This window comes from Carettochelys insculpta, chromosome 26 (genome assembly GCF_033958435.1).
Source record: "Carettochelys insculpta isolate YL-2023 chromosome 26, ASM3395843v1, whole genome shotgun sequence".
Lineage (NCBI taxonomy): Eukaryota > Metazoa > Chordata > Testudines > Carettochelyidae > Carettochelys > Carettochelys insculpta.
In genome coordinates this window covers 2344672-2359957 of record NC_134162.1, presented here as the reverse complement: position 1 = coordinate 2359957, position 15286 = coordinate 2344672, and the positions used below count along the sequence as shown (strand labels likewise).

General features: G+C 55.9%; 1 protein-coding gene across 2 annotated transcripts in view; it reads right to left on the bottom strand.

The window, feature by feature from the left end:
- Nucleotides 1-6929: 6929 nt before the first annotated feature.
- Nucleotides 6930-15286, bottom strand: part of CPNE5 (copine 5) — a 111625-nt gene continuing 103268 nt past the window's right edge. For both annotated transcript variants that reach the window (XM_074977310.1, XM_074977311.1), the window contains exons 20-21: nucleotides 9178-9251; nucleotides 6930-8524 (exon numbers count right to left, since the gene is read on the bottom strand). In XM_074977310.1, the coding sequence (XP_074833411.1) occupies nucleotides 8336-8524; nucleotides 9178-9251 (263 nt within the window). In that variant the 3' untranslated portion in view covers nucleotides 6930-8335. The remainder of the gene's footprint in view (nucleotides 8525-9177; nucleotides 9252-15286) is intronic.

Genomic DNA, 15286 nt, shown 5'->3' with positions numbered 1-15286 from the left:
GATGCCACCGCCCCACGTGGTACAGCCCACGGCTTCCTTGGCTTCGCCATGGTGCAGCTCAGATGGGTCTTTGCCACGTTCTGCAGCTTCAGCTTGTTCGTTGGGCTGGTAGGAAACCTCTTGATGCTGCTGGGCCTGATTGAGGGTCTCCAGAGGAGGAACAGCAGCCTCGTGGGCAGCATCACCGGCTCTGACCTGCTTTCCCTGCTTCTGCAATGTCACGGTGCAGCTGCTGACTTTCCTCCAGGCCGGCTGGCAGATGGGGGCGTCCGTCTGCGTCAGCGGCCAGAGCCTCTCGACGTGGACCACGTTCTGCAGCTTTTACAGCATGGTGGCCACGTCCATCCTGCGCTACGTGGCTGTGGTCCACCCCAACGGCTCCTTCTCAACCAGTAAGTGCCAGCGGCTCCTGCTGTGTGCAAGCTTGTGGTGTCTGTGTCTCCATCCCCAACTGGCTCCACCAAAGGGTCGTGGAGGCTGGAGAGGACCCGTTATTGTGTGCTGCTCAGGACCCCCAAGCAAACCTTCCTGAACTTCATCCTCTTTGGGGGGCATCACCTTTTTACCCCTTTGTGGTGTTGCTGCTCCTCTGCTATGCCAGGATTGTCCACGCCCTCTGGTGCCAGCGCAGCCACACGGGTCCCTCGCCCGGGAGCGCGCACCTCAACCAGAAGGCCAGCGCGATGATACTGGCCGTGGTGGCCGTCTTTGTGCTGATGCGGATCCCTTGCTGCGTGGTGATCTACCGCTCGGCCACCACTGCCTCGCTCAGACACCTGCCGCATTCGTGGCCTCCAGCCTGGCCATGGTGCTGGCCCAGTCAAATGGCTCCGTGAGCCCCCTCCGCTGCTTCTCCCGCTCGGCTCAGTTTCAGAGCAGCCTCAGGAAGGTGCTTTTTCAGCGAGGCCGCAGATGAGGCGTGGGCAGGACGTGCTGGCGAGGTACAGACGGGGGAGCAGATAGACCAGGCGCCCCTCTCCCAGGTAAAGCAGGAACTGGAACCAACAGGCAGTCGATGTAAAGCTGAGGAGAGGGACGCTCGGGCTTTCTGGCTCAGAAAGCACAAGACACCTGTGGGAACCCCTTGCTGCAGGGTTGGAAAAGCCTCGGACAGGTCGTGTTAGGGAGAAGCAGAAGGGCCCAAACAAGGCCACGAGCCAACATCCTCACGGACAGGAGTCCGGGAGCAGCTTCCTCCGAGGCTAGGTTACTTCGTAACTGCCCGCCAGGGCCCTGTTCTGACGCAGCTCAGCTGGGTGCTCCCCAGTGACGATTCTGGACTGAATGGGGTCCTTCAGGCCTGTCCCTGGGAGCTCACTCAGGGCTTAGTGTGGTTGGGGCTCTCTCAGACTCGGTACCTCCACCTTATTGAGCTGACAAAGGCTTGTGTGTTTTCTCTGGACACCGGTGCCATCCTGGGCCTCCATCTCGCACGGCGGACTTGTGAGGTGCCAGGGAAAAGCAAGGCAGCTTTCCACCATGCGCTTATCTCGCCTTTCAGCTCCAGCCTGGTCCCAGGCCAGGGCACCCAGAGCCTCCACAAACAACAAGCAGGCCTGTAGCACCTTAAAGACTAACAATTTGATTTATTAGTTCACGAGCTTTCGGGGGTAAGACCCACTTTAGGTGCTGGAGGAAAAATGAGCAAATATTTTTGGGGTACAAGCAACTTTCCTCCACTAGGCGAGCCAGAGCTCAGGTCTGCTCCTTCGCACCTCGGTCCTTTGGAGGCCAACAGCCAGGCGGGTTGGGCCCTGGTCATGTCTCTGAGTCTCGCGGGGCTGTTGCTTTGGTGACGTTTGCCAGGCAGCAGGAAACATGGGGCCCAGCAGTAAGTGTTGGTAGGTTGGTCTGCCATGGGTTGTCCTTTAGAAGCAAGCAGACACTAGAGGGCTCTGTTACCCCAACAAAACCCCTCTCCCAGTCACTGACAACAGAAGGGCCACACAGCTTATCCAGAGTGTCACCTCCCGTCCTGGCTAGACTGAAATTAACTCAGCCTGTTGCACCAGGCAGGGAGCATGTACCAGCATCTGCGTCTGCTCTGAGTAGGATCAAACCCATGGGGAGGGCTCAGAATGCCAGGTGGTAGGAACTCTGGAGCCCAGGGCCAGATTCAGCAAATGGTACCGATTTTTCTGATTGACTTTTCAGTGCCCCTTGAAAGCAAAAAAATGCTAAACCTGGAATGCAGGTGGAGTGTGGGGATTTTGGATTTGGCCAGGGCTCTTTAGGTACTGCTTGGGGGCTCCTGATGCTCTAATTGCAATGTTAAAAAGAGAACCAAACCAATCCTCCTGAGTATTTTCAAGAGCCAGCGAGTGTCTAAAAGCCCAACGATGAATCACTCAGATCCAAATAGCAAATGCTATGAGCGTGCGAAACTTTGGATAACGGCCCCTGGCATTCGCCAGAAAGAGACGGTTCGGGACTGAAAGTCAGGAAGACGGGTACACAAACACACGCGTGAAATGGGAGAAACCAGCCCGTGTGTGAAAGTCCTGCGGTAAGCGTATCACGTCAAACTGTGTGTGTGTGTGTGTGTGTGTCCGTCACAAACACACAGGCTCCGCTTGCAAAATCCGGCCTCGGGACGGTGGTTTGGGCTTGTCCCCGCAGGAGCTCTGCCCCGTGGCAGGGGAGCGGCAGGCTGACTGCTGTGCAGTGACCCATGTGGGCCAGTTTGAGCACCGTTGGGCGACTCGCAGTGGAGCTCTGCTCTCTAAACCAGAGCAGCGACCCTGCTGCATCGTCAACCGGGGCTCAGCCTGGCCTGTGTGTAGGGGCTGGGCCCTGTGCAGGTGCCAGCGGCTCCTGCCCGTCCTTGGTGTGATCGGCTGAAGCTCAGCGTTGGCTTGAGTCCACGGCCGCCTTTGTTGGGAGCCGAGGCGGGACAGCACGGAGCCGTGGGCGAAACGTTAGTCCCGTCTGTTAGCCAACCGGCGCTCCCTGGCCTCTCCAAATACAGGACAGGGCGATGGCGGGGGGGCAGCACCTCCTGGCTCCACCAGCCGCACAGAACTGGGAGAGCGGCCCGGACGAAGCGGCAGCTGCAGGCACCCCCCTCCCCTTGCCCCCCCCCAGCCCTGGGGAAGTGGCAGCCAACCCTCGAGCAGCAGCGCAGACCTGGCAGCTGAGTGCTGTCCAGCCAGCAGCTGTGCAGAAAAGATCAGTGCGTGGGGAAAGCCCCAAATACAGGGTAATTCGTCCCTTTGAGAAAATATCGGGATGCTTTTTTGGTGTGCCAAATACGGGACCGTCCCGCCCTGTACAGGACGGATGGTCACCCAGCCCTGGGCTGTGTTTTCTCTCACTTTCTCTCTCTCTCTCACACACACACACACACACACACACACACACACACACACACACTCTCTCTCTCTCTCTCTCTCTCTCTCTCTCTCTCTCTCTCTCTCTCTCTCTCTCTCTTCTCTCTAAGTCCCCCTCCCTTTTCTTTTTGCAAACCACAGCCCAATTTCTGCAGCAAGACAAATGCGAGCTGTGCAATCCCCGGCTCACAGCATCCATCACACAGACGAGCGCCGCTGAGCGTACTCAGTGGCCTCGGGGGGGCGATTGTAAAAAATTCCGACAGCAGCTTGACATAATGGCCTGGCAGCCGGCGCACTCGGCCCCTCTGTCTCTCCTGTGCTCGCTCAGGGCAGGAGCAGGCCAGCGAGAGACGGGAGCAAAAAGCTTTTCGAGCAGACAGCTGATTTTTGCTGACAGACTCTAAAAACAGCACGTTCAGATGAGCGCCGTGACAACGAAGAGAACTGGCAGCAGGCATCTGGCCACGTGGCTCTGCTCCTCCCTGACACTCGGCTCTGGGCCCAGATGCAGCTTGTTTGGGGCTGCAAGGGTCGTGCGCACAGCCTGCCATCCACCCCCCAGCACTGCAGCCAGCGCTTGCGCCATCCCCACAAGTCTCGCTTGGTTTCTAAGATAACCCAACAGCCCTTGGTACCTTCTGTCCCCAAGAGGGCTGCAGAGAAGCCTCCCCACCCGGTTTTTTTTTTTTTTTCTCCTTTGCAGCAGAGGATCATAAGGTAAAGAGAAAAGTCCCCCGGGAAGGCCATGGAAAGCCCTAAGTCGAACCCAAGTCTCCATCTGCTAACCCTGGGAGCACACGCTGAGGCCACCGGCAGTCTCCCAGTTCAGATTTATTGCTGCATAAGCTTTCGTGGGCAAAGCCCCGCTGCGGCAGGGGCCCGACAAGCGCATTTGTTTCCTTAAAGGCGGAAGGACAGGCTCCCCCCTTGCTCAGAGCCACTGCTACACACGCAGGGTGGGGACCGCTGGGGTGCCTTTGCCGGGTGTAACGGGCGTGGGGGCTGGAGTGGTGTCAGCAGGGTACGGCGTTTGGCTGCTGAAGCAGGACTGGATGTAGCCAGAGGGGCGACACGCAGGAGCAGAGCCTTTGGGGGCCCCAACGACCCACGAGCAGGAGAGCTGGCCTGGCTCCAGACGGCCGCAGATTGGCCTCTGGCGTGAGCACAGCCACTGCCGGCCTCGTGCTGATGCAAGGCTGCAGGCCCACCGGATGCATCCTGCGCTGCGAGCCCTGGGCAACGAGCAGGAAATTGGGACTGGCTTTGGCCAGCTGGGTGCCCTTAGCCACAAGCCTCTATGCTGCACCAGCTCACCTGGCCTCTGGGTACAGGAATCAGAAGGGGCATTGCTCCACGGTTCTCCAGGCGCCCGTGGAGGATGGCAGACACAGGGGATGCGGGGGCTGCACAGGGCACCCCCCCCACCCAGCATTGCTTCCCAGCCCTGCACCTGCTGTCAGCACCACGCTACTTAACATCCAATGGGCAGCGGGTACGTCCCGTCGGAGCAGCTCTGCCTGGGAACAGAGGGAGCAGCCTGGCTTCCTAGCTCGCTCTAGGCCAGGCTGCTCCGGAAGCAGCGGGGGTGGGCAGAGGAGGGGGCATCCAGGAGCAGGGATGGGGTTAGGGACACAGGGCTAGGGCCCCCATTGTAATCCCTGGCCCCCTGCCTGCGGGGGGGGGTGGCAGTGTCACGGCCAATACCACAGGCTGGCCCAGTGAGGGGCCTGGCACATTGGCCTGGCTGGGAAGCTGCAAGCAGGGATTTGCTTCCTGGCCCAGGCGCTCGGTGCAGGGCAGCCGAAACACCCATAGTGAGCCCAGGAGCCTCTGCTGACCCCCGCAATGTTGTGGCCTGGGCCTGCGGCTGCTCGTCGTGCCACCATGAGAGGCAGTGTTTGCAGAGGGGCAGGGGTGCCCCAGGACCCAGGGAGCTCACCACCCGGCTGGGGCAGTACCATGGCAGTGGTGGCAGACCTGGCCGAGCGCCGTCACTGAGCGGTTTGGGTTTCCCTGGGCGGGGAGTGCCCCTGCATGTGGGGCGCTGTGGCAGGCCTGTATGCTTGGGGGGGGGGGTGGAGGGGATGTGGCACAAACTAACAGTGAGTGAGGGGCCGCCCGGCGAGGGTGTGCCAGAGGCTGACGAGCTACTTCTCACGCCCCTACACAGGGGCTGGGGCAGCTTTGGCTCAGTGTCGCGCGAGCTCAGCCGCAGAGCTGCGAGAGCCGGGGTGTGTCTGGCCATGGGGCTGAGCCGTGGGCTGTTCATTGCTCACTGAGCCCCTGCATGGGGCAGCCCAGCGCATGGCACCGGTGTGAGACCGGCCCCTGCACTGACGCTGTCGAGCCAGGGTGGGGGTGGCCTTGGCACCCCTGAGCCAGCCAGTCCCCCCCCCCCAGGAGAACCATTGTGGGAGCTACTCAGGGATGGCTACTGACGTACGCCTGCCTCCCATGGTGCCCGCCCCTTGCTGTGGTCTCCAGCAGCCCCTGGGGAGCCATTCAGGGCTCGCTAGGCTGGGCCCAGTGGCCAGGAGAAGGTGGGTGAGAAAAGACCCCAGGATCATGGTGCTCTGGCGCAATGCGGCCCCAGCCAGAGGGGAGCAGAGCGCAGCCCCAGCCGGGGGCCCAGGAGGCGACAGCTCCCCGACCACAGCAGGGAGGTGGGAGTCGACCTAAACCAGTGAGTGAGCAGTAGCCAGAGCAAAGGCCCTTGGTCCTGCCGCAGCACGGCAGGGGAGCGGTTCCTGGGGGGGGGCCTGGCTGGCGTGCGGGGGTCTCAGCTTGCAGCTCTGTGACCTTGCGGAGGCCCAGGGAGGGCAGGAAATCTGAGTGGGCTCACGGCCATAGTAAAAAGCCTCATTTATTTCTGTGTCAGGGAATCCAATACAAACCAGCGCACGTCGGACATTCGACATCAAATACAACAGTGTAAAGTGGATAACGGTCACCGCCCATGCAACTACAAAACCACAGGAGTGGGAGCGAGGGGGGGGGGGAGGAGCCAGCCTGCCCGTGACATGCTGGGGGGTGGGGGGGGGAGGGTTTGCTGATTCTCAGCCGATGGAGACACCTCCTGGGGCTTGTCCAGACAAGCTGGATTGGCGGGTTGGCTGCCCGGTGGCCCCTGCGAACGCACATCTCCATCGCGGAAGACTCAGGTTCTTGCAGCAGCACTGGCTAGCCACCCTCCGGGGCACGGGGCTGAGCTGGGGGGTCACAGCCCCGTCACGCAGCCTGGGCATCACCTGCGCCCCATGGCCCCTGCGGAGCAGGGGGCGCTCAGCTTGGCATGCAGCACCTCACAGGACTGGGCACAGGACTGCACTGGCATGCATCACCCGAGGGGCACACTGGTATGGAATGGGGCGCCCGCTAGGAGCACAGGGCAGGAGGTGAGTACCACGCTGCACAGCTGAGTGGGGCCTGCTCTCCGGCTGGCCCTCAGGGCAGATGCAAAGGTGGGCGCCCCCCCCGCCACTTGGCACGCCGGAGCGCAGTAAGTTCATGGATCGAGAGCGCGGAGGAGGCCTGGCACCCCCGAGGCCCCGCAGACGCCCAGAGCCACTGCCCCCCCGCCCCCCAGACCCAGCGTCGGGCAGTCAGGGCGAGGCCCAGCCTTGGTGCGCTGGGGGATCAGCCGGCATGGCCAGGCCCAACGTGCACTCAGCCCAGCTCTGGGCCGCGCGCCCCAGCACCAGCCACTCTGAGGCCCTGTGGCAGTCAGGCCAGCCAGTTCCACCCAGCCTGGGCCAGCTAAGGCAGAGTGCTGGGAGCCCGGCCTGGAGCCTCCCCCCTGTTTCAGATACCCGCTGCCCATGCCTGGCTCGTGGTAAGCCAGGAATGGGGGCATCCAGGGCATTTGAATGTAGTAATTTCCTTTGAGCTCTCGGTTTTTCCCCTGCAACCACGTTGGTCCGGCTGCTTGCGCTTAACAAAACCCTCCTCTTTGCTCTCTGGCCCAGGAGAAATCACTGTTCCCCATTGGGGGGGGCAATTGTTCCTCTCTCCCTTTCACTGAGGAAGGACACTCACCTGATGAGCTTTCACTGTGTACAACTTGCCCCTGGAGAAAGACGGGCGGGGGGGGGGTTGGGTCCTTTTCGGGGGTTGCTCCCCTGGGTGCTGTGTCGCTCTGCAGGGAGGCGGTTACCCTAACTCTGTGCCTTGCCTGGGGGAGCCCAGAGGATCTGGCTCGGCAGGACAGGGTGGCGGGGAGCGCCAGAGCGCGAGACGGTGGCGGCAGTACACCGGGGAACATCCCATGGGCCTTCTGTGACCGCGCCAGGCACAGCCACAGTCAAGCTACTGCTTCCTCCCCTGGGCGGCAGAGCAATGCCACAGCACACAAGCGTGTGCCCGCCGGAGGCCAGGACTCTGTGGAACGGGCTCTCTGCACCCATCAAACACAGGGCGGGTAAAGACAAAGCCCCCCAAAGCCGAGACGCTCTTTGCCCAGTGGGATTGCGAGAAGGCGGAGTGTTAGCAACTCAGAATATGCAGCGGCTGATGTCTGCAGACAACCCAAAGTCTGCCAAGCTGACACGTAAGCCAAGCCAGCACACAGCACGGAGAAGGCGAGCACGGCAGCAGCCGGGCACAGCAGGCGGCCTGGACCCGGGCTGCAACCCACTCAGCCAGCTGGAAGGGGAGGGAGTAGAAAGAGGCTGTAGACCCGGCGGAAGAGCTGGTCTGCCGAGAGCCCCTTGGAAGCCAGGTGATGCCTGCTGGGGATGACAACTCACACCTGACCCTGCCTCTCCCCTCCCAGAGAGGAAGCTTGTCAGTTGCCGGGCTCGTCCTTCCCCCATCCTTTGGGTCGGGGTCTCACAAACCTTCAGACGAGCCAGGGCTGGAACCTGACCGTCGCCGTCCACCTGCCTAACGCCAAGTGTGGAGAGAGTCCGCGGAGCAATCTGGCGGGAAGCTCCGCCGGCCTCGGTGTCTAGCTAGAGAGTGAACCGCCGACACCGGGGGCCTTGGGCTTCCCCCCCAGCTGCTCATCAGATCTGGGTCTGAAGGGTGGGGCCGGTGGTGGCGTACGGCGGGGGCGCTGGGTTGGGCTTGACGCCATGTCCCTTCATATAGGAAATGAACTGGTCCGGGATCTCAGCCAGGACGTCCTTGGCCAGGCGGGCCATGCTCAGGACGTGGTTCCCCGTGCGGTCGATGTAATCCCGGAACGGAACAAACTGGGAGAGAAAAAAGCACATCAGACCCGTGAAGGGCAGAGAGACTTTTCCGACAGAGAGAGGCGATCCTGCTCCTACTCCTACACAGACCCCCAGCAACACACTGGAGGGGGGAGGCCAGATGTCCTACGTGATCTTCTGAGCGCTGTCCTACGTCCCACCAGCCCGTCTGTGGAACTGCCAGCTACAGTGGGGTGTGACGTGAGAGCCACGCTGGGTGTCTGGGTTTGATGGCTGGGGAAGGAAGGATTACGAGAGGGGAGAGACAGCGTAGTTCTAGGACGCTCAGCGTAGAGAACCACGCTGAGCCTGGCGTGGAACTGAGAGTCTTGGGGAATTTCCCGCTCCAACCCGACAGACAGCAGAAACATGTCTTTTGTTATGGACAGCAGTTCTGCCCTTCTCCAGTGTCTGCACTGGAACCCCACCCTCAGCCTCTCGTAACGTCTCGGGCTACCAAAGGCCAAGGAGGCTGCGCTATGTGCACCAGCCCCTCAGATGTACTGCTGCCACTTGTCTGACTTCCAGCACTGCTGCGGTTTGGAAAAATCCCACTGCTCTTGGAGCGCAAAACCTGAGACCACCTGGCTGGTCGGGGCTGGTTTCTGACCTGAAGTAAATGAGAAGGGACAGCGGATCACTGTGGCTTTTACCTGGACAATGTCGCGCTCTGCGATTTTCCCTCGAGATGAGATTCTGATGTCGTCGCCGTCCAGCTCCACCATAGCTGTGAAGAGGGGAGGGAGAGCACACGAGTTACCTGTGCAACCAGCGACGGGTGGTATTTCAGCACAGAAGAGGCCCGGTGACAGACAATTGCGTAGCTCAGCAAAGGTCATGAGGACTTCAGTGAAACCTCCTTGAGACAGGGGAAGGGGCAGCACAGCTGGAGATGCAATTCAGTGCCCATAAACTCCAGGATATGTACTTTGGCAGAAACAATGTGAACCACTCCTGTGACTCAGAGGGCTGTAAAATGACTGTAACCCCTCAGGAAAAAGGCCTGGATGTCACAGCACTGAAATCTCCACCAACGCGTAGTCACAGAATTACAAAAAAAAATTAGGGAATGAGAGAAAATAAAAATAAAAGGTTACAATGGCCAGAAGCAAAGCAAAGGGACACATCAGTTGCCCCATCTCAAACAATGAGTCAGCAGAGCCAGAAGAAGTTTTAAACTCTTGGGTGAAACTGGCTAGAGACTGGGGAAGACCACCGCAGAAGAGACTGAAACGGACCAGGCTGCGTCATTTTGAGAGGAACTGTGCGCAAAGGCCGTGTTTGGAAGAGAAATGCTAAAGAATAATACCAAATAATGAACGGTGCAGGAAAGAGGCCTCAGACACCAACGGGCGCTGAGCCCACGGTTGTTGATGATGACGGAGACATTAAACCAGCAGCTCCCGTGCAAGGTCTCAAAATACAGAGCAAGGGGAGAGTCACGTCACTGGAGAGGCAGCCCATTGAAAATTGATACACAGAAAAGCTTTTCCAGCACAACATTCACTCGACCTGTGGAACTCACTGCCGCAAGAGGGCGCCAAGGCTGTCACTTTGGAACGCTTCGAAAAGGACCATCATTCCCAGGAGTGACCAGAACCCCAACGGGTACATTGAATAGACTTGAACAAGGCTCTTCTCGGCTCTGGATCTCAATCTTGTGGCAAGCCCCTTTCTCTCCCGAAATGCTGCACGTTCTGCAGCAGCTTCAGCGAACGTTAACACATCAGGTAATAAAAATCTGCTATTTAATATTTAATACTTGACAATAAAAGTTCACCACATTTGATTAAAAACGACCGTGAACAATGCAGCCAGCACAGCAGCTGCTATGCTATTTATTTTGGGGTTGTGGGATATGCAAATGAGGTCTGTGGTTCGGTTAAAACGGCCAGCAAAGAAACAGCTAATGATAACACTGTCATTGTCATCTTTAGGGTTAGCATGCAGCAGAGCCGGACAGCGGGCGGTACACATGGGTCAGCTGAGCTGGACAGTGGGCCATGCACAGTGCTCACAGCTATTGTTTTCAAGAGTGGAAAAGGCGAGAAGCAAGAGGGCTGGTCTACTCCAGCAATCAGTGAATCAGGGTTGATTTAGCAAGTCTAGTGAAGACCCACCAAATTCACTGCAGATCGCTCTCCTGTTGATTTGGGTACTCCAGCAGAATGAGAAGAGTAAGGGGAGATAATAGGGGAGCCTTTCCCATGGGCATAGCAGCGTGGGGACCCTGTGGTAAGTAATCTAACAACGTTGAGTTAAAGTACACTACTAATGTTAACTCACATTGTGTCACTTAGATCAATGAGCTGCTGCAGTGTAGATAAGCTCTCAATTTCTGCTTAAGTAAGAACCTGTTGATAACGAACGTGCCATTTAGAAAAAGAAAGTTTCCGAGGAAGTGGACACAGATGAGCAAGTGAAGAACACGGCGGCTTTTGTACTTGGGAGTTGCAGACAGACATCAAATACGCTGCCGTTCAGTTTGTTTGCAGGTCGTATTGGATCAGATCAGAAGTTAGCGCTGGCATCTAGGAGGTCGAGGCTGAGAGCAAAAGCATCAAGCACTGAAAATGATGGCGTGGACAAACTGAAAGAACCAGACATTCGGAAAGAAAACAGAGAAGCTCGGTGGAAAAATACCACGTTCCCGGTGAAAGAAGGGAACATGGACAAGATGTGGAACAGTGCAAAAAGTGAGATTCTGAGAACAGCTGAATGAAGGACTGGCTCCAAAGAAAGCGCAGTGCAGAGCATAAAAGGGGAAGAGCTGGAGTCGAATGACAAGCACAGGAAATTGAAGCAGAATGAAAAGGAGGCCAAGAGTCAAAGAGCTAAGTCCACTGGCAGGGTGAGAAAACTAAAAGCAAAGAGAGACGGGAATGACTGGGTAAGCACACAGTGTACAGGGGCAGAGGACGGGTGGAAAGCAACGTCTCCCATGTCGTGTCAGAAGTTGAAAGCAGTCAGTGGGACACAGAAGGGGAAGATGTCAGCCCTGGAAGACAAGCACAAGCACAAACAAGTGTGTGAGAATGAACAAGCACCAAATGAGCAATGGGCAGCATCCTTCGACGAGCTGTGATGACAGTCGCTGAAATGCTCCTGGAGAAGCTTCTCAGCACAAAAGCAGGAGAGCAGATGCTGGAAGAAGAAGCAGTGAAAATCTGGAAAAGAAAAAGGTGCTGCTGGGAAGTGGCCCCATAACCCCACAGCTGCTGCAAGCCCGAATACGTCCTAAAGGCAATGCATGACCTCTTCAGCTCTACAGAGCACAACAAGTGCCGTATGGATGGGGTAAACCGTTAATTGTACCAACCTATAAACAAGACTACATGAGTAAGTAGAAGAACTATGAAGGAGTCAACTTACTGAGCGTGCCAGGAAAGCGTTCCCCAAGCTGGTGGGTGAGAACAGGACTGGCAGAAATTTTAGCCCAGAACGAAGAATCATCGAGCGGCTATTTATGATGTGACAGGTAATGGAGAAATAACTAGAATGCGTCCTGTTACCTTATGGTCTTCAATTAGGCTTTTGTTAGCATTTGGCAGAAAGGTTTCTGGCACATTGAGACTGCTTGGCAGCTCAAAAAATCTGATCACGCTGGTAGCAAACATCTGTGGGGCACTGCGTATGGTGAAAATGGCCAAGAAGCTGCTGGAACTGACCATGGGAGTGGGATGAGTATGCGTGCTCTCTCCAGATCTGGTACTGGAACCAGGAATGACTGGAGCATCAAGAGATGAAATCGGGGAGTAGCAGGACAGTGCCCAGCCTTACGTTCACGGTCCATATTGACCTCACAGCAGTGATCAAGGATGGTCAACGGAGAATAACTCACCAGGTAACCTGGGAAAGCACTCAGAAAGTGCCAGCAGGGGAAGACGATAGCAAGTGGGAGACAAGAGGGAAACTCAGAGACCAAGAAGTACCGAGGTGAGAAAAGGTGCTTACTTTGGAGGCGTGCTCTGGAAGAATGGGAATTGTGATGAGGAAATCAGAAGACAAATCGGACTTGCAGCTGCTGAATTCAGAAACCTCCACAAGACCTGGAAGGCTAAAGCCATTTTGCTAAAAAGCAACTGCCTTGCAAGCACTCTGCACAAGTTGTAAGGCTGGAGCATGAGGACGGCTGATGAATGAAAGACTTTGAATGCAGCGAGGAAGTGGCCGAGGGGAACACTGAAAACTCAAGATGGAAGAAAAGGGAAACTAAGATAAGAAAACAGAGGGGCCAGAAATACCACAGTTCCTGGAGATTCAAGAAAGACGACTGTGATGGTTTGGACACGTGTCAAGAAGGGACCCAGAAGGACACCGCACAGGAACTAGAGACAGAGGAAATCCAAGGATGCACAGAATAGGCTGGGTGAAAGATGAGGTAGAACTGAACGGTTTACACCAGGCACAAGGTGGAGCAGCCCCATCTTCCGTTAAAGGCAGCTCCGGACCCACTGCTGAGCTAACAGCTGGCAACTACACAACAAGTGCTATTGCTTCAGGCTGCAAACTCAGCAGCTCAGCACTGTGCTTGTTTGCACTCCCATTTTCTCTCTTGTTAAAAATTCCCGATGAATGTTTCCAAATAACACAGCAGCCAATAAAACCACACAGAACAGGGCTCTGAAAGGACTCCTGTGATCAAGAGCGCAGTCAGTAGAGCTGAGGAATACAAACATACTAGTCGTGGATGGGATGCGTTTAGCTCCTGTTTTCAAATCTCAGCCCAGGGAAGGGTCGGGCATGAGCAGGAGATGGGGAGTGGGTGTCGCAAATGTGACTGCAAACATCACGCTGCACTGTGACACGGCAGGTGTGGGTGTTTGTCCTTATTGTGTTGCTGATGCAAAGATACACGGCTGTGCTGTCAGCCTTTTGGAGTGAATTGGAGGTTTGGGGGAAATCTTTTTCTGAGTCTGTTCTGCGGCTAATTACACATGGCCACGTCCTTTTCAGTGTTCACTGGACGAGTTAGCTCAGGTATTAATATCAGTGCATGAACATTTGGAGAGGGGACAAGTTCTGGATTTAAAAGGGGGGAAATGCGCCAGCGTACATTACACCTGCCTTTTTGCAGTTTGGGTTAGTTTAGCTCATGGTTTCCCAATCTGTGGGGGCATGAAGAAATTCTAGGGGGGGCACGAGGCGACCCAGCCCTCCCCATCTTTCTCCCACCCCAAGAAAGAGCCGGCCTTTACTTCCAGCTCTCAGCCCCTTCCATTTCACGTGGGTGACCCAGTGCAGCTGCTATAAAAAGCAGGCAGCCGACAAAGGACCACTTGAAGCTAGCTGCCTCCTGCAAAGGTGAGCGAGTGTGGGCGGGAGAGGAGGAGGATGGGGTTAGATGGGGGGCTGGGGATGCCTGGATTTGAGGCGGGGGGGGGCTTCAGTGGGCAGCCCCACCAGTGCAGGGCTGAAGCAGCTGGCCTGCTTGGGCTGCACTAGGCACCCACAAGGCAGGGCCTGTGCTGTTAGCCTGGATGGTCCATAGTCAGTCTGCTAGGAGTTCCCAACTTACCAAGAAAATGCAGCATCATCTTTCACATTAGATTCATTTGCTTCTGATGTTAACTTACCTTTTTATTAAATTTTTGGGCCAAGAAAGACTATTTGTGCTTATTTTTAATTGCAAATAACATTTTCATATTGAGACTTTGTTTATTTTAAATTACAAATTGAATTTTTTGTTAAAAGGGGGATCGGATGAAGGTAGAGAAAAGGTGGAGGGGGCATAAGGGATGCTCATAAAATCAAAAGGCAAGGGTGATGCCAGAAAGCTTGGGAACCCCTGGTTTAGCTGATGGCAGGGGGCATTCCCTAGCCCATAGTGATTGCTATAAAGGCACTCTCCAGGCAAATCTGTTTAAGCATTTGTTCTGGAAAATATCATAGAGCTAATTAACTGAATATAATTTTGATGCTCTGCCATATTTCTTCCCAATCCTTTTAGCTACCTACTTAGCTTTTTCCTGTCCCATCAGTCACACCAGCATGCTGATACTGATAGATACTGTTTACAAGGCACTCTTTATTAATAACAAAATCTTCTACTGGTAACATGAGCTTCTTGGTTTATTATTTTAATGGCCACATTAGTTTATTTTTTCATGTGTTGCTTAATTGTTGTGTAACAGATGGCTGGAAGCTATAGACAGTGTCATAGAATCCTAGGGCTGGAAGGGACCTCAGGAGGTCATCTAGTCCAGCCCCCTGCTTCAAGCAGGATCAACCCCAACTAAATCATCCCAGCCAGGGCTGTGTCTAGCCAGGACTTAAAAACCTCCAGGGATGGGAAATCTACCACCCTTCTAGGTAACGCATCCCAGTGCTTCACCACCCTCCTGGGCAAGCAGTTTTTCCTAATATCCAACCTACTCCTCCCGCTCTGTAACTTCAGACCATTGCTCCTTGTTCTGCCATCTGTCACCATAGAGAACAGCCTCTCTCCATCCTCTTTAGAGCTCCCTTCAGGAAGTTGAAGGCTGCTATTAAATCACCCCTCAGTCTTCTCTTCTGTAAACTAAACAAGCTCAACTCCCTCAGCCTCTCCTCACAGGTCTTGTGCTCCAGCCTCTTAATCATTTTTATTGCCCTCTGCTGAACCTGCTCCAGCACATCCACATCCTTTTAATACTGGGGGGGAGGGCCCAAAACTGGACACAGTATTCTTCACCAGGGCTGAACAGAGGGGAACAACCACTTCTCTAGATCTGCTTGCAATGCTCCTCCTAATACACCCTAATATGTCGTTAGCCTTCTTGG